Below are 19,952 nucleotides of genomic sequence, written 5' to 3' on the forward strand. Positions count from 1 at the left end.
TACAATCAGAGATAAAATAGTTTAATGAAAAGAAATCTGAAAGGGAAGAAAATGGGTAGTGTATTAATCTGATTTTGACTGGTACTAAGGCGTTCAACATGTTCTTACACATACATGCTATTTATTCACAGGTCATGAGCACATTAAGGCACAACTGGAGTGATATATTAGAATAGAGCAGGTCGGTTTATGGAGGGTTCATTGTAAGGTCTTTTTACACGAGAGAGAATCTGGAGGAGAAAAAAAATGAAAAGCAGAGGCACTGCACGTATGTTGCTAGCTGAGTGGCATGTGATGTTTGTTATTTCTCTAGTACGTTTCAGAAAAGCAAAACACTATGCTGATAAGAGCATGGTGAAGCTTACATAGTACTGCTGCATGCAGCTGGACTGATGCGGATGAATATGGCTCAGGTTTCAAAGCTTTCCAGGTTCCAGCATAAACTTTGTGACGCAGCAGCCACACATTCGCTATCAGCTCCACTGCTGCTTTCCAGAATCTTTTTCTAGATTACTCATCTATATTATGCATCTCTGCGTTTACTGAATAAATGTCCCTAATTAATAGCCTTATTTAATTAATAGCTTTTCTTAACCTACCTATTAACGAACATTCTTTCTTCACCTATTTCAACCATTATTTCTCACATTTGCAACCAATTTGTCATATCTAAGGAACTAGATAGATAGATAGATAGATAGATAGACAGACAGACAGACAGACAGACAGACAGACAGACAGACAGACAGACGGATAGATAGATAGATAGATAGATAGATAGATAGATAGATAGATAGATAGATAGATAGATAGATAGATAGATAGATAGATAGATAGATAGATAGATAGATAGGGATGGACAGATTGATGGATGAATGGAAGGATAGATGGATCACCTCATGTTCCTCATGTTTGAGATATATTAGTTTAACTTCCTCAGTGATTACAAAGGGAATAAATCATCCTTCAAGTGGATTTACTTATTTGATATAACTTTCTGCTTTTTTATTCACTTTTCCTAATTTAATGGATACAACTGGGTAAACAAAAAAATACACGATGATATGTTTTCAATGTCTTGTACACATTTTGCATGAATCATTGTTACACAAGGCTTAATTTGACCCCAGGCTGTTTAGCTGCAAAAAAAACAAACAAAAAAAAACATTAGATATATAATTTTACAAACTTTTGTTTTGGTTGTTTTCGATGATGCTGAGGTCACTACAGCATGCAATTTTATAATCTTTAAAAAATATCCCTTTGTTTTAGAACCCTAACCTAACATAACCATACATGTAGTGCGAGAAACCCTGATAATTCACATGAGAACTTTGATATTTTTCTGGAGGATTACATTGTTGGGGTCAAACTGATCACAAGGACAAGCAATGTTAGTAACTTTGAGGATAACAGGATGGACATGTCTGTTCCTGTGAAAATAAAGTTACAATAAACATATAAATGAGGTGACATCTATAATACTGATCTACCATCTTTAACGAAAGTGGCAGGTGAGTCCTAGCTCAGCCTGATCGAGAGAACTGCTGTGGTGTGAACTATGATTCAACTGGTAAATGCAGCACATGTTCATTTGCTGAGTAATTACTGTGTATGTTTCTTGTTATTAATACATCAGTATTCATCAGTGAGTGGATGTTATCAAAGATGAAACCAGTGAAAACTGACCACATACTTTTTTTCTGTTATTTTTACCTTGTTTCCCTCTCAAACCTTGTTTCCCAAAAGGCTGTATGGACAGAAACCTCTCATACAACTATATAATCATGCATTCTATCAAAAGCTACAACACAGGAAATTATGCCACTCAGGCCATCATTCCGCTGTTAATTTCCTGTTGATTTGGCGTTAATGTCCTTACTAACCAATGGCATATTCAAGTGAATGCAAAGAAGACAAGTGATTAGCGCTGGTGTGTGAACGTGCCTGTCGCAGTATGTAAGTGATAATAAATTCCACACACACACATCCGTGGCAGGTTAGAACCAAACACAGAGGAGGAATGTCCTCATAGCCTTCTCTAGCATGACTGGGTTGCGCATAGCGCCACGCTTCGTTACATCACTGCACTTTGGACTCACAGCTTCAGAGCTGTTTGATGAAGATCTCCTGACCTACAGTTTTCATACGTTTTTCGCATGGTGCTCCACCGTTTTGACTGGTTAAAGGCCCTTATTGTAGGTCAGGATCTTGCACTCGGTTGCCGCAGAGATTTCTGGCTCAAGCTGAGAGACGTGAATCTGCGAGAGAGAGAGATACACATCCAGTACATCAAGAAACAAACTAAATCTTGACTCAAGAGTAACTCATCAGTTGATCTTAAATCGTTTTAGTTGAGCAGTAATGTGTACCCATGCCTAAGTTCATCATTAGCCTGTTCAACTCAAAGCCTTTTGCACACATTTTAAATTACCTTCAAAACTATAACATTCACATTCAGTGTTGTGCATATATCTCTTTATATATCCATGTTAAGGAGCTGATCTCTCAGCTAAAAATTACATTCATTAACCGTAAACATCCACTCATTAGGATGTTTAAAATGTTTAATCAAACGTGAATTAAGAGAGCTGTGTCTCTTCCATCAGAGCCTCAAGCATTTTGTCACTGGCATTTTTCACAGGCAAAACTGCCGCTTTGAAAAAAAAATTATATATATATGCGTGAAAATAAAGTGATGAGCACTGGTAAACGTCCAAAGCAGAGCTAAAACGCGCAATATTTTGCTCAGAAACAGATGGCAAGGAGTGCGCGAGTGTGTGAGGCAGAATCTGAAACAGACGTGCCGTGGGGTGTGAAAAGGTGGGGGTACAGGAGCGGCGGATTTTTGGGAGCACTCTCGTCTGGAACCCTCTGAAACGTGTAAAGAGGGAGCGAGGAAGTGAGAGGAGAGGAGGAGGGGAGAGGAGAGAGAGGAATGGAAGAAGTTGGCAGCACATATGTCTGTAGTTCAGTAACCATATGGAGGAACAGCTTATTACAGACCATTTTAAATCATAACCCTCAAAGAGAGACAAAGAGAGCGGGAGAGAGTGAGACAGGATGAAGAGGTTGTGCTGTGATGTGTTATGTGCTGTTGTGTTGCTTTGTGTTGGGTAATGTAGTACTGAATGTGGTGCAGAATGCAGTACTGTTGGGTTCTATACTATAGTGTTGTGTTGGATGTGATGGATATGCTTATATCCAGCATAGCTAAGGTATCAGGATCAGAGAACCTGCACACAAGGAGAGAGAGGGATATATATATATATATATATATATATATATATATATATATATATATAAAAAACTGTGTACACTGCATGAATCTATTACAGTGTAAGCCTCAAGTAGATGAAATGGCTTATCCGATATTTAACTGCCTTCCTAGATGTCAATACTCAGTAGCTCCCAACTGAAGGCAAAAACAGCTTGAAGTCAAATATCAGACAAACATCACTCACCCTCTAAAGTTCTTACAGCACCAGAAATCAGTTGATAAAACTTCTGTTAAGCATGACTAATTATATTATTTATAGGTATAAAATTTGAATGAATACAATTTCTACTTTTTTAGCTTTTATTTACAAATATTCGCTTCTACACAACAGATGAAAACATAAACATAATTGAGAAAGCTAACAGGACAATAATCTCAGTATGCTTCGATTAACTGCAACCAACTCATGTAGCTGCAAGTAGGCGATTATGTAATGATTGTGACAGGCCCAATTTATATCACTATTGGTAATTTTATTACAAAGACTACTATAATAATAATAATAATAATAATAATTTTACATGGTACCTTTCACAAACCTGAGGATGTTTTTACAGAAATATACAGACATGGAGAAGGACATACAATGCACAGTACAGCAGTGGTCACCATCTCCAGGAGATTTTTCTTTCAGAGTTTATCTCTGCAGTGATCACCAGGGTTGGTGATCACTGGTATACAGGAAAGTCTTAAGTTACAATCCCCTTAAACTCCTTACAGCATCTACGTCCTGAGGTTAATTATTTACATTTATGCATTTGTCAGATGCTCAGATGCCAGAGTTACTTACAGTTTAGTCATGTTAAACAGGTAAGTGAATGCAATACTAGGAGTCAATCCCCAGGACTCTTAATGGTGTAACATGGTGTGCTTTTGTGGGTGGGGAATTGAACCCCTGTCTGTTGTGTGGAGGGCATGAGTGTTACCAACTGTTGTTAATTAGCAATTGCATAGAAAACAATGAAAAATTACTTAGCAATTACAAAATTAGAGGATATGAGGAATGAATGTCTAGACTTGCCAGTAAGTCTAAGAATGACATAGAAGGAATCACATAAATGAGCAGTCATGGAGAGTCTGCTGGATGGTGTTGAGTGCTCACCTGGCTGTTTTGTGGAAACAGACTGATGGCGAGTGGTAGGGCCATACCAAAAGCACAAAGACACACCAGGCTGTGTACTGGCAGAACAAGTCGAGGGTGTCTCTGCAGTAGAGGGAGTCTGATACCCACACACACACAAACACACAAGAAAAACACACCCAGATAATTTAACACAACAAAAAAGAAAACTCTCAGCATCCTAAGCATTCCTGCAATCATCATTAAACCCCCTCTTTCTCTGACACTTCCTCTCTGCTGCGAGATCGCTCTGTGGCTGACACCTCCCTCAGCCCTCGCTCCCGGCCGCAGTGCAGCGTGGGGGCTTGTGGGATAGCGTGCTCGGCAGGAGTCCTCCAGAGCAGTCCTGCTTTAATGAAGGCAACGGCTGCCTAATGACGACTTCATCAACACATTCGCATGATGAGCTTTAATTGGCCAACAGACACGACCAGGCACTCTGCGTGTGCGCGCTTGTGCGCAAGTATGTGTCTGCATGAGCGTGTGTGCGTGCAAGCATGAGGGGAAGTGGGCTTGAGAGGGGGAGGGCTGGAGAGAAAAGAAGCACTGAAAGATGTTTGTTAAAGATCTTTTTTTCTTGTCCATCAATTGTTTAAAATGTGTCATCTTGGTCATCAGTCACTCTTAATTTGTTCTAAGAAAAAGCAAAAGGTAGGTAGAGGACACTACGGATAAAAGAAAAAGGCCAAAGAAACAGCAGGGAGAGGAAGACATTAAAGCTCAGAATGAATGGAAGTGGCAGATAGTAAGAGGCCTGCAGGTAGAAAACTATGTTAAAGGTTCACCCATCACAAGCATATATCACACACACTCCTCTCAGCACACTAATCCATCACACAGGCAACCCCCCATTACACTGACCCTTCTGCTCCCTTGTTCTCGCTCCATTGAAAGCCAGTGAGGGTGAGCTGACAGGCAGCATTGCACAGGACAACTCACCGTTTGCTCCTTCACACACGCACACATGCACACACATACACACACCTGTGAGATAAAGCATGGAAACTGAAGAGCAGTTGAGACAGGGGCTGTCAGCCTTAACAAAGCCAATCAAACTCTCTTATAGCAAGTAACCTAAAGATAGAAACTATTACAAACAAATCATAGTTATAGCTAGACAGGCACACAACCTCAAAAAAAATACTTAAAGGGAAATTCCACCAACTTTTCAAAAGTTTTGCATAATTAGTCATTCAGAGAGGTTTGATGTGGAAAGCTCAGTTCTAGAGAAACCTGCTGAGTTGGTATGGTAACACTTTATTTGTATGGTCCACTGTATATGTTTTTAGATGCTCAGTCTATTTTTAACTACAAGGCAAATAAATATCTATTAAATACAGCTGAATTTGAAGTTGTGTGTAAAAACAGTCTAATAAATCTGTCGCTAATCCTAAACCTAACCCTAACCCCAACCTCAAGGCAAAACCTACACCTACTCCTAAACCTAACCTTAACCTTAACGTCGTCGATAATCACCAGACAGTTTGTTAATAATTTAAGTATCTGTAGATCTGTAGATAGGAGACCATATAAGTAAAGTCTGACTCTTCTGTGTGTGTGATTGTTCACGGTGGTGGTGACAGGAACCAGACATCTGAGTTTAATATAATCATCCCTCACAGAATATTATTACAGGAAATAGTTATGAATACATTGCCTGATGTTTGTGTTTTTCAAAAGTTTTACAATAAGGTTTTAGCCTAAAATGCATTTTTTTTATATCAAGTCATGGTAAAGAAGTACACACAGTGTTTTGTAAAGCAGTCTCCAAACTACTCCAAACTACTATATGTCACTATTATCAGCATTACATACAAGAACTCAGAAGACAGGTATAGGTTCACAGGTCAGTTTAGATAGTAAGATTATGGCTATATTTGTGTTGTAGACATTGTGACCCCTGCTTTCCATGACCATTACTGTAAAGAAATCTGAGTCAGCATGTTTCTCTACACTGGCCATTTCACATCAAAACACTCAATGATAGTGTTTACATTTAAAAAACTAAATTACGCAGAAATTATTTTAAAAAAATCCTCTTTAAGGTTATGAAAAGCATGCACACATTTATGTTAGGGCTGTTTAAATACAGAAATGTTGGAATCATGTCTAATTTAAAGTGATGGAGTCGATTCCACACAATCAAATTCTTGATTCCCAACTTCAAAAATCAAAACATAGTGAAAGAATTCTGGCAACATAAAAAACACAATATTTGGTATATCTTATACACTTATAATTTATGGTTGTCCTCAGTTGTTCTTAAGATGTTAAATTATAATTGAGTTATTCCATAATTTAATTATATGGTCTGCACTTGATTTTGGGTGGGTAGATATTTCAGCACCAGCAAGCTTAACTGTAAGCCAGATGTTTTGTTACAAACTGTACCTTTTACTCCATTTTTTAAAAAAATATAGCCGAATACAAAAGTTTGGGCACCCCTGGTCAAGGTACATGTTTTTTGATTTGCTGAATAAAAATAAATACACATCCTCAGATAAGAGAACACACGCCTGTGCATTTTAATGCACAATTACAGTTTATTTGCTGAATTTAACATAAAATGTGTCCTGTTCAAAACTTGTCACTTGCATTTTATGTTTAAGTTTTTTTTTCCAAAATTTTACACTCAGCAAATACATTAAATTCAGCAAAAAAATATGAAAAAGCAGAAAAATGCCAATTGAAGTTTGTTCCCTTTACAGGATGTGATAACTTATTTTCACTGAGAAAAAACAAAACATTTAATGTGACCAGAGCTGTTAACTCTTTTGCATATGATTATTTAGCCAAATCTACTGCTGTATGTGTTGTAAAGGGATGCATTTTTTAGACAGGCCAAGAAAGACGGTGAAATATCTGTCAGTGTACGTACAGCACTGGATAACTTCTCTGTGAGGAAAGTCCAAAACTCCTGCATCAACTCTCATTTCCCAAATGTCTGAAATTGGAGAATCAATTCTTTTGGGATTGATAACACTGATCCCCTAATCTAACACACCTAATCTAGTTAATGGAGGCCTTCAGAAGCATCTTAATATCAGAGCCAGGTGTGTTTAAACTAAGCTCCCTTGAGCAGCACATCACCAAAACCAGGGTTGGGCAACCCAGTTCTAATAGGAAGTACTGACCTCTCCAGCACAGTCATCAGCATGGGTGGCAGGACCAGGATAGGCACAGGCAGGACCACACGTGTCACAGCTGTCTCCAACAATGCCTGTGCACAATTCTGGCTATTCGTGATTCAAGCTCTACAATCAATCAAGCTTACACGAATGGATATGGAATGGAAAATAAATAACCAGCAGTGCCACATTTAAAAAGGAACAAAACCACAGTAAACATACCTCCTACATAGTAACTTTACAATTATTTTTAATGTTTTAATTTAAAGCTAATGTAAACATTTGATTTGGGGGTATTTCTATTGGACGATTCATCATGAAATTTTCACACAATGCAAAGAACAGCTGCTGGTTTGCATACAGTGATGTAACATCAATAACGTATTGCTATATTGTGCAGCTCTACAGAGTGAATGTTTTCATGTGAAGCTCTCATTGTTCACTCACACATCTGGCTGCTATCTTGGAGGTGCCCACTACATTCCCATTCTCATCCAGCACACTAACTCCTTCAGACAGCTCGCTGTGACGCATCAGCAACACGTTACACACGTTGGCACTCGCTATGGGCAGTAGAGGATGGACAAAAGAGATCACAGTCAGAAAAGGAACTCGATCCACTCCACACTGAGAATCACCACTTTTATTTTTTTAATTATTAAAGCAAGAATATCTTAAAAGACGACAAGGAAATCTTTTCAGCGTCAACTCAAGGACAAAAATAAAATACACTATTAATTAACATGCAGGAAAAGCTAAGTGGCTATGTACACGTCAAGAATCACAACGGTGTAAAGGCAGGACAGTGATTTATTTAGTGACATGAATGTTTTTGACATGTTGTAAATTTATTTTTGGGTGTATGTGTGTGTGTGTGTGTGAGAGAGAGAGAGAGAGAGAGAGAAAGAGAGAAAGAGAGGGAGAGAGAGCCTGAAGCATTTTTAATTTGCAGGCCTTGTGTTGTGAGTTATCAGTGTTCAGTGCTGCAGTGTTATGGGGCTGAGTTAATTGGCTGAGTAAATAGCTATTCACCTCTGAGGGGTTTAGACCCAGACCAATTAACCATGCACGCACACACACACATACACGCACGCGCTTTCACGTGCAAACACACAAACTCATTGCTTAAAAACATCAAAATACATCATATAGAAGCTAAAGGGGCAGGGTAAGAGAGTCAGGCTTTAGGTTGCCCTTAGAAGCGAAAGCAATGTGAAAAACATATAAACAGTGCAGTTAACTTAAACCACAGTATATGCATGTGTGCCTGTAGGATGTCATTCGGATCTTAACAGAATTCCAAACCTTAGCTAGACTGCCCTGAGAGCATTAAACTTAAGAAAAACAAAAATTAGTCAAGTCAAAATTCAAACACCTTGTCTCTGTCATGCTCAATTAGCTAAGTTTAATAACCTTTTATAACTAAACACTGGGAAACAACAACAACAACAATGACATGGCGGCCTGGAGACAGGAAGCCCTGTGCTGACACAGAGTGAGCACTTTAGGCCTAATTAACCAATTAGAGAGCAGCAACCAAGAGCTAACGAGGCTCCGTTACCCAAGCCAAAAGGTAAGGGGGGACCGGCTGATTTAATTAAAGGGGTGGGGTGAGGGGACAAAAACAATTTAATTACAGCCAAGTATCCCCACGGCATCCTGGGACCATCTCCCTGAGCCCTTCTGGCCTCGTTAGAGCTACAGAACGCTAATGGAACAGAGAGATAGCGTTCCAGCGATTCCCCTCTGACACCAGTCAAAATAGAATGCATCAATAAACAAAAATAAACAAACACTTAATGTATTGGTGGTTAAAGGATGGTGCACGCAAACATTCATTTGGAGGCCAAGTGTCATTACAATTGCAAACACAGGGCAATGAGCGCTCAGACGGAAGAAGACATGACACATGGTCCTGATATGGTCCTAATGAATTAATATTTAGTACTACTGATTCTATCACTTAATTGTGTCTTGCACATGTTTTAATCATTAGGCATTCATAGGGGCTACAACACAGGCAGAAAGCTGGCTTTGGACGACAGTATATACTCTACATCTTTCTCTCTCTCTCTCTCTCATATTCACACATACATACCGACAGCAGGGAAAGGGACAAATCTTTGAACCAGAAGTCGTGTAGCTGGTCTGAAACATTTGGCTCTCTGAATCAGAACGTTCAAGCCCACCTGTACAACACAAACATGTACATGCACACACAGACATACACAGAGAATGAAACTGAATGTGATCTACATATGTACTACTCAAACTACTTGTGATCAAGTTTTTTTTTTTAATGAGGCTGTAACTACAACAATATCCCAAAAACTAACCATACATTTACTATTCCTAAACCTAAGCTTAAAGGGAATTTCCACAGTTTCTTCAAAATCATTGCATAATGTGTATGCACCCATTTCATATAATCATACAATGTATATGTAACCCTTTTATATAACAGCTTTCTGAAAGGCAGCTTTTAGAAACAGACATCTGGTTCCTATCACCACAACTGGGAAACAGTCTGACTCTTAGTTTCTCTAGAACAGAGCATTACACATCAAATCACTCAGAATATCTGTTTTCGTTTTTTTATCAATTTAATATTGCAGAAATTTAGAAAGATTGGGGGAATTTCCCTTTAAAAGTTTACATTTATCCCTAACTTAAACATAAACAACAGACTAAGCAATCTTCTTATTCTCTCTATATTAGGGTAGGCTGAAGATAACAAACACCGCAGTTAAAGCTATTAGCTGAGGAGGAAGGTATCTTTATCATCCAAGACTAAGCGACAACTGAAAATATGGAGAAGCAAGAACAGGAGCATGAGATCACATCCAACCATTTGGAATAAATTTCTGTACCCAGCTATAAACAACCATCAATAAATTAAATCTGTCCTGTTTGACTCACACTGACAAAACATCTGTTAACACATTGCAGCATTTCAAATTATCCTGCTGAACAGAGATGGGGAAATCAAGACTGAAATCAGTTGCTAATAGACTCACAGTCATTAGGAATCATAAATACAGTGAAAATGCTCTCTAACCTCTGAGTGCGAACTTCAGATGAAGTCTTTAAATGAAAACTCTAGCACTGAATTAATAAATAAATAATGATAAAAAAACATTTGTTTTCCTGTGTGCCATGAGGATAGCAAGTCCTCTAAGGGACCACAAGGCTTGGTGACAGGTCATGGCAGGCTGTGTGAAGTTGTTTCTTGCCTTGCTTTGGGGGTCTCTGGTCATTTTCAACAGCTCCTGTTACAGGCCTGTCTAACTGCCATCTAACAGCTCTATGCCTGCTCTCCCCTGCCCCTCCCCAGCAGGAGGCTTCAGCAGGATTTGAGTTTTAATTAGTGACCCCTCCCTCCATTTCCCACAGGCATGGGGCCATTTGTAGTTGCCGTCACCGTGGTTATGGTTGTCATGCCCCAGGGCATCAAACCGCCACCCAGCAGGGCAGCTAATTGGCTCTAGAGTACACAGGGGGGCGTGGCCACGTGGACACATGTGTTGAGCTCTGTGCACCAGAGAATAGTGGCTAGTGCAGGAGGGATCAGACTACATCAGTTTACTTGAGAAATGTATGCTTGATATCAACAACGGAATACATTCATGACAGTGTGCTCAGCTTGAACAGTTGGACATTGTGTCATGTGTGTGTTCCAAACTCACTGCAATGGTAACTGCGCTGCTGACTGCACCCAGGTATCCTTGGAAGAACTTTGAAAATGGTGTAGGCTACAAACAGAATCAATTAGCCACAATCATTGTTGTCCACTAAAATGTAGTGATAATAGCAAAGACAGCTAAATGCATAGCTAAACTAGATATGTTAATTAACTGCACTAAATTAGTTTTCATGAGATTTCATTCTTAGAGATTTAGAAGTTGTATTTCCTTCTCAGGTAGATTTACACTCATATGCAAAAACTTGAACACCATCACATCATCAGGCAGATTATCTTTACTCAACGAAAATAAGTTACCACATCATCTATAGGGAACAAACTTAAAAAGGGTATATATCTGCACATTTTAGTGCAGTTTCTATTTATTTGTTGAGTTTAACATTTTGGAAACTTCACAAATAAACAATAATCATGCATTTAAATGTGCATCTTTGTAGAGAATGTGTTATTTTAAATGACAAAATTAACGTTTGACAAGAGCACCCAAACTTTTTCATATTACTGTAAGTGTCCGAACATTTGACAATGCAACTGGGAATTTCAGTTTCAGTGCCTCAGCACAACAGACTTTTAAAAATTGAGGCCTAATGGAGCGTATATGACCATCAGCCAGAGCTGGACACCAATCACACACACACACACACACGCACACACACTCGCACACGCACACAAGACCACAGTCTCTGCAATTTTAGTGGCCAAAATGTGAAATATGGCCAGGGCCACTAAGAAATTCTTTATTCCTGTTAACAAACCTGTCTATTCAAATAAATGCACCAAATTGGATCAAATGTGATGCTGTGGTGAACATGGTGAACCCCTTATCAAGCTGGTCTGCCTGTCCTCGTAGATGCTGTTCCATTGACTGAATGATGTCAGAATGGACCAGATCACCAGGGGGCACCACCACAGTCCCAGCAATGTGCTTTTAGTACAACCCCAATTCCAATGAAGTTGGGACATTGAGTAAAACATAAATAAATACAGAATATGATGATTTGCAAATCCTTTTCAACCTATATTCAATTGAGTACACTACAAAGACAAGATATTTAATGTTCAAACAGATAAACTACTATTGTTTATTGTTTTTAAACTATTGTTTTTTGCAAATATTCACTTTTGAATTTGATGCCTGAAACACATTCTAAAGAAATTGGGACGGGGCAACAAAAGACTGGGAAAATTGAGGAATGCTCAAAAAACACCTGTTTGGAACATTCCACAGGTGAACAGGTTAATTGGAAACAGGTGTCATGATTGGGTATAAAGGCAGCATCCCTGAAAGGCTCAGTCGTTCACAAGCAAGGATATGAACAACTGCATGAGCAAATAGTCCAACAGTTTAAGAACAACGTTACTCAATGTGCAGTTGCAAGGAATTTAGGGATTTCATCATCTACAGTCCATAATATCATCAAAAGATTCAGAGAATCTGGAGAAATCTCTGCAAGTAAGCAGCAAGGCAGAAAACCAACACTGAATGCCCGTGACCTTCGATCCCTCAGGTGGCACTGCATTAAAAACCGACATCATTCTGTAACGGATATTACCACATGGGCTCAGGAACACTTCAGAAAGCCATTGTCAGTGAACACAGTTCGTCGCTCCATCTACAAGTGCAAGTTAAAACTCTGCCATGCAAAGCGAAAGCCATATATCAACAACACCCAGAAACACCGCCGGCTTCTCTGGGCCCGAGCTCATCTGAGATGGACTGACACAAAGGCAAAAAGTGTCCTGTGGTCTGACGAGTCCACATTTCAAATTGTTTTTGGAAATCATGGACGTTGTGTCCTCCGGACCAAAGAGGAAAAGGACTGTCCAGATTGTTATCAGCACAAAGTTCAAAAGCCAGCATCTCTGATGGTATGAGGGTGGGTTAGTGCCCATGGCATGGGTAACTTGCACATCTGTGAATGCACAATTAATGCTGAAAGGTACATACAGGTTTTGGAGCAACATAAGCTGCCATCCAAGCAACGTCTTTTTCAGGGACGTCCTGCTTATTTCAGCAAGACAATGCCAAGCCACATTCATGCATGTGTTATAACAGCGTGGCTTCGTAGTAAAAGAGTGCGGGTACTAGACTGGCCTGCCTGCAGTCCAGACCTGTCTCCCATTGAAAATGTGTGGCGCATCATGAAGCGCAAAATATAACAACGGAGACCCCGGACTGTTGAGCAACTAAAGTTGTACATCAAGAAAGAATGGGAAAGAATTCCACCCACAAAGCTTCGACAATTGGTGTCCTCAGTTCCCAAACGCTTATTGAATGTTGTTAAACGGAAAGGTGATGTAACACAGTGGTAAACATGCCCCTGTCCCAACTTCTTTGGAACATGTTGCAGGCATCAAATTCAAAATGAGTGAATATTTGCAAAAAACAATAATGTTTATCCGTTTGAACATTAAATATCTTGTCTTTGTAGTGTATTCAGTTGAATATAGATTGAAAAGGATTTGCAATTCATTGTATTTTGTTTTTATTTATGTTTTACACAACATCCCAACTTCACTGGAATTGGGGTTGTAAATGTGCTTTTGTGTTTTTAATAAATGTTTCCTTACTCAATGCAACACCTGACTGTTTTTTTGAAGTGTTGCTTGTTATCTGTAAACCCAGTGTATAAACATGTTTTTGTTATTCTGGCCATAAATTCTTAATTTTTGCCACAAGATTATTGGCTTGGTGAACCACACAGCCAGTGCAAATGTTTATATCTGTCTAGCCCTGCCACCAGTAGTGCTCATCATCATGAACTAATTGCTTTTCTGCCCTGTACCTCTCTACTGCACCCTTGAGGAGACTGTGTTGGGTATACTACACCTTAGAAGCATTGCGATTGCAGTAGTTAACACAAGCGTTATGACTCTGGTTCAGCCACTGACAGACACAGAGAGAAACAGCAGAACAAGAGAGCAAAACATTAATAAAGAAATACCAACATTTCCATCTATCGAGTGAACTGGGCACTGAAAAAGGGAGTTATACCTGCCAGAAGATGGTGGTGGCCAGGGTCTGATTGGGAAGTAAGAGGCCCACGACCTATTAGGATTGCAATTACATTAAACAAAAGAGACTTTGTTAGGGCCTACAGTCATAAAAACAAAGGTGTCCAAATGTTTCTTAGCTCAGAAAAGAAAAAACCTTTAACTGGTTTAGAACCTTTGTTATGTGGAGGCTATTTAAACTTTAAAATGCTTATCCACACTTGCATATCTCATCTACAAAAGTGTAAATGAGATATGCAAGTGTGGATTACTCTCCCTCACCCTCCACCAACACCATAATGCATTGCGAGAATGTGGTCCATTTGGGGGGACCTGAGGATTGTTTTTAGAACCACTGCTTTAGGAAACTTCTAAGTTTCTTCTATGGCCATATTCCAAAGAGCTTTTTCCAACTTTTGTTTTATGAGTTTTTGTTTTGTAGCCATGTGCAAAATCACTACAGGTACAACAGCAATTGTACTTTAAAATATAGTTGCTAATCTACTTTTTTGTTGGGCAGTATGTAACTTACCACTGGTGTACCAAAGGGAATATAACCTAAAAAAATAAAAAATCAAAGAGCATAAAAAGACAAGAAATGTGAAAGGAAAGCAGAGACGGCAAAAGTGTGAGAAAACCTTTACTCTGTAAAAATAAAACCTGCAAGTGTGGAACATAAAGTGATGTGGATTAACTTGCTACATCACTTATTACGTGGTTTAATTATGCTATAGATAGGCTCTCACATATCATCATCACTGACCTTTCACATGGTAATAACACACTTATTAGCCTAAAAAGCCTCTGTCGTTCATTCCAACAGAGGCCATCACCTGGTTCCAGTGAGCAGGTCTCTCTCTCCTGTCTTTAAATAACTGTGTTAACACCAGACTAAAATACTCCCGTTTCTGAGAGGCCCAACAGCAGTTGCAGACAGCAGGGGGCAGAGGCCTTAATCAGAGCCCAGCTGAGTGTGACCTTTCCGAATCACTCAGCCTGCGCAACCCCCCCGCCACGCTGCCCACGTCTCCAGGGCTGGTAACAAGGAGCAAACAGCCAACCAGCAATGACACACACATACTCACTCCAGTGGCATGCTCACACCCTCACCTGACATGCGAAAGGGCATGGGGATCTTTTCTCCAGTGTCTGGATGGAGGATGGCCTGAAGGTGTAATGACCCCATAGATGGCACAGAGGGGGATGGAGGTTAGAGAAAAGACACGAAAAAAGACAGACAGGAGGGCTAAAACAACAAGATTACCTGTGATTCCCTGCAGTTTGTGTGTGTCCACTATTTGAGACCATGATTCCGACAAGCTGCCAATCAAAATCAGGTCATTCATGCAGAATGGCCTAAAGAGCAGTCTAATGGCTAACTGGCTAATGAAAACAGCAATTTTGCATCATGGTTGTTTACATCTATTTATTTACTAATGTATTTATTTGTCAGGGACAATATAGATAAACACTCTTATATAAAATGCAATACAAGACAAATTTAAAACACGCATTTTTATCTATAAGTACGTATCCATGTTGGTATTTATAGATATCTGACAACACATATTTGAGCACATGAATATAAATGTATATATGCATGTCTAAACTCAGTGTCCACAAATGTGCTTTTATTTAAGCCACTGTTTTAGTACTACATTAAAAGCTTTCAATTTATTTTGTGTTCTGATTTGGATGGTAAGTCAATCCTCAATTGTATGCCTTCAACCGTGAAGACGACTGATCAAAGGTAGGATGCTGGGAACCTACAGTGGCCAAATGATGATGCAAAATACATGATTTTTTTTAATTTTGACGTCTACATAAAAAAAAGGTTTTAAAACATTGAACACCACACAAATCAAGTCTTGCTTAACAATTTCCATTCCTCATCGCTCTGGCAATATTCATTATTTAGTTCAATTTTATTATACAAGTTTGCATGTGAAATATTAGGTAGCGTGGATCTTTAACATGTGACTTAGGTTTTAGCTTAAAGGCTGATTATGCAAGAGGCTAGTGTGGAGATAAAAAAGGATATCTGCATCAGGCCAATGTGACATTATGGACTGGGGAAAAGATAAAATGCCTAATTGCGCAAGTCCTAATTTAGAAATTCACTATAGATCCAGTTCAGACTCACCTGTTTCACCTTCTGGGCCTCCCAAAGCTGTAGAGAGAGACAGAAGATTAGAGGGAGGAATAATAATTAGCAATATTCAACTCTGATCTGTCACACATTTGTGCAAATGGGACTCACAGGTTAGGTCTTTCACCAGTGTGTCCACAACACAATTCCATAGCAACGTAACCTGTGTCCACAACACAAACTGCCCACCCAGACTCCCACAGTGACCTAATGAATTCACTGACACCTACTTTCTGCTCCTCATCAGCGATCTCATCAGTCAGCATAAACTAAACGCTATTTTGGCCAGCGTCTAAAAACAGCTCTCACATTTTGAGGTGCGCTTATCCAACAGTTCCTTGTGATGAAAGTGGGCTGTTGTAAACCATCTTACCTGTGCATTGGTCACACCTGCAGGTAGAGTGCCATCTCTGAAGTGCTCTAAGAGTTTCACACATTCATTTAGACGGCTCTAGGACAAAAACATATCTATTCAAAACAATAAAAATATTTTTTTCTGAAGCCTTCAAATGTGGAATGCCTGCTTTGATTATAAATGCTTTGGAAGCAAACGGAACAATGTTCTTCCAAAACACATTTTAGATTATTTTTTACAAATTTTCCTTTTTTTTACTATGATGGATGTTGTTGGGAGTGGGTTTTATACATAAAAGAGACATCAGTGATTAACTCTCACCAATATTAGAAATATAAAAATATGTTCTCTATTACATATCAACTGTTGTTCTTTTCAAAACTCTTGTTATTTCCAAGATGTCACAGATGGATGTACAGTATTTTGGAATAGAACTCTTCATATCAAAGTGGAACAAATTTGGATTTTAAGGCAGGTACCTGCCCTGTGGTCATAATCCTGGTAACTAACTAATGACCAGATATCTAAACTCTTCCAAACACAAGCACTTTAAGTCAGAAACAAACACCCACTTATTTGTTCAATGAGTCAGTGTACTGGTCTCTCTTTCTCCAAGGCTTTCGAAATACCCTGTGATCTGATATGCTGTTACTTCCATATAAGGAAAGCTCACATACCTCTGATACAAAGAGTGTTCGAGGGTCAATCACATCCAGGAAATGCCTTAATCTACCATAAAACGATCCCTGGGGAGCAGAGACAAAACACAATAAATGCGCCTCCAGAGAATGAATTATCTGCTATAATCCGTATTATAGTCATGGAGGAAACTAGGGGTTCTTTGATGACTTGACTTAACTTTAAACATAATGACAGATTGAATATAGCGACCCCAGCAAGGAACTACTTCAAGAAAAAAAAAGCTTTTATCTGATTAATTAGAAAATTAATTTTAATTAAAATGTATTATATCATTTTGAATTTCTTTTTTCAGGTCCCAAAAACTTTCTCCAGACGTGGGAGCCAGCTGCTATAGAGCACGCCTTGACATAAGGGCTCACCAGTTGTTTTCGTATACCAGGTGTGACTGCCTCATTACAGCAAAGCACCAACTGTCTCGCTCGTTCATAAACTGTGAAACTTTTTCAGATGCAATTAAACTTTTCGAGAGAGAGCATCTCTTGTGCGTTTGTGTGTGTGTTGGGGGGGATTGGGGATGTCATGCTATCCTTGTGAGGACTACATGTCCTCACAAAGAGCCTAATTCACCAGTCATTTCTTAAGAATACATTTCTTAAAACCCACTTATGCAGTTTTTGTGAAGATCCTCACATTCACCAACATTTTCTTCTTTGGCATTTGTTCTTAGGTAAGAACAGAATCTACATACAAGATAACATACAAGATACATAAAAGCGCAAACGATTCTGTGGTTTAAGAACAGGTCATTAATCTGACATAGACTTTTCTTAGGACCTAGTTCAAGAGGAAACTTAACAAAAAAACTTAAGATATGAATGATAGAAGATGGCAATTTACACAAGTGAGCACATTTTACTGGTCCTCACTTGAGCACGTGTGAATGTTTTTGGAAAAACAAAAAAACAGGAAGATTGTCTTGGGGGAATTAATGTGAAGATTAGGTTGAGATGCAGGTGTAGTATTAGTTGGCTACAGTAATACAAAAATAAATATAAATCAACGGAAGTCCTCACAAGTAATGTAAGACAAACGGAGGTGTGTGTGTGTGTGTGGCATCATTTTTTGCTGCATATTACTGGTAACAGATGGCGGTTTGCAGATGTTCCTGTCTGACGTTAGTGGTGTAATTACAACAGCTCTGCAGTTCACAATAGTCAGAAAACTCTCCTCTTTTACCACTGAGGATGAAACCATTCGCTCACATCGGATCATTAAACAGTTAATTGGAGTCGGTTACTGCGGGATCTGTTATGCGGATAATTTCCTCATTTGGCAACAGAAACTTTCTTGCTACGTTACTATTTATTTGACTTGAAAGAAGCCGTTTAAAACCAGTGGCGGTATCAAACCAATAGGGGTCTCTATTAGAGCGATTTCTCCACTGTCCAACAACACCAGGCAGGTGGTGAACCGCACTGACTGCCCACACACAGACCCCTGAGCGGACCGGTCCGTCCTAACTACTAAACTATGGCTACATGTTTTAAAATCCCGCTGAGGAGCAGCAGGACACCACGTTTCCCAACAGGGCTGCGGTTTGGAGAAAAGTTGAGCCGGATGTGAATTACCGCTCGGCGCCGTGTGTGTTTACCTGAGCGAAACGAGACTCTCCGAGTCTGAAGGCGGGGTACACTGTCGACTCAACAGCCATGGTGGAGCAGGACAAGCCCCTTAAACACGATTAATCTGTTCAAATTTGATATAATACAGTAAATAGCGAGGGTCGCCTCAGCGGGTGCCACATGAGGCTCGAAATAGACTCCGGGTACGCCCCCCCTGGAAGTGCTCGCTCCTTCGCTGCATTTTGGGTAATGTTGTTTTTTAGTGCCGTGTAATTGATACTTTTTATTATTATTTTAACGTTGTGAAACTAAACTGTATCCTATTCTATCATTTTATCGCACTGCCGAATAAAATATAAATATAGCCTGAATTACAACCGATTAACCTCTTTGTGACTCATAATACACATGAATTTTTAAAGCACATTTAAAAGCATAGAAACATATATTAATCACAGAAAACATGAACAGGCTGGCATAATGCCCATTTAATATGTAAAACACAATAAAAAAAATTGATAATGTATAAGTAGCTATAGTGGTGCAAAAAAAAAAAAAAATGTTAAGTCTGTAGAGTGGCCAATATAGTGATTTGTAGTCTATTTAAGCCAAATTGGCCATGTTTCTCATACATAGCTTACATTAGATCATTAACAGATATATAAAAATATTTTAAATTAAAATGCTTTTTCTTCATCTCTACTTAAGTTACAGGGCTATCATCCATCCAGAGTATCATACACAGCAAGAATGTGTTTTAAGGAGGAGGGTTTAGTTCAGTTTAGGCAGGAGTGGGACTGCAATGAGCTACTGTTCTCAAAAGGTATCTAATGCCATCATGAACTGACAGCAATGGCTTACGGTCAATTCATTTAAAGCAGCTTATTTTGAAACCCTGTCTACTTAGGCTGCCCACGCAGCTGTAATATAGAATCGGTTTTGGTCCCTGTTTTCGGTCT

General features: G+C 39.2%; 1 protein-coding gene across 2 annotated transcripts; it reads right to left on the bottom strand.

Moving 5' to 3' along the window:
- On the bottom strand, positions 1–19,190 carry sfxn5a (sideroflexin 5a). Of its 2 annotated transcripts, XR_001858969.2 has the most exons (15): positions 19,023–19,190; positions 17,407–17,475; positions 16,748–16,825; positions 16,369–16,395; positions 15,336–15,390; positions 14,758–14,783; positions 14,227–14,280; positions 14,062–14,118; positions 11,215–11,280; positions 9,627–9,717; positions 7,976–8,091; positions 7,535–7,620; positions 4,383–4,500; positions 2,103–2,261; positions 1–1,139 (listed from the first exon to the last, which is right to left on the bottom strand). XR_001858969.2 is itself a non-coding variant. In XM_017721431.2 (14 exons), exons 1-14 carry the CDS (start codon positions 19,080–19,082, stop codon positions 2,184–2,186), a joined length of 981 nt encoding a protein of 326 aa, XP_017576920.1. In that variant the 5' UTR covers positions 19,083–19,190; the 3' UTR covers positions 1–2,183. The 2 variants fall into 2 exon arrangements, 1 of the variants encoding a protein (XP_017576920.1); XM_017721431.2 differs by having other exon boundaries at positions 1–2,261.
- Positions 19,191–19,952: the final 762 nt, after the last annotated feature.

The sequence above is a fragment of the Pygocentrus nattereri genome, chromosome 5, assembly GCF_015220715.1.
Source record: "Pygocentrus nattereri isolate fPygNat1 chromosome 5, fPygNat1.pri, whole genome shotgun sequence".
In the NCBI taxonomy this organism is placed as follows: domain Eukaryota; kingdom Metazoa; phylum Chordata; class Actinopteri; order Characiformes; family Serrasalmidae; genus Pygocentrus; species Pygocentrus nattereri.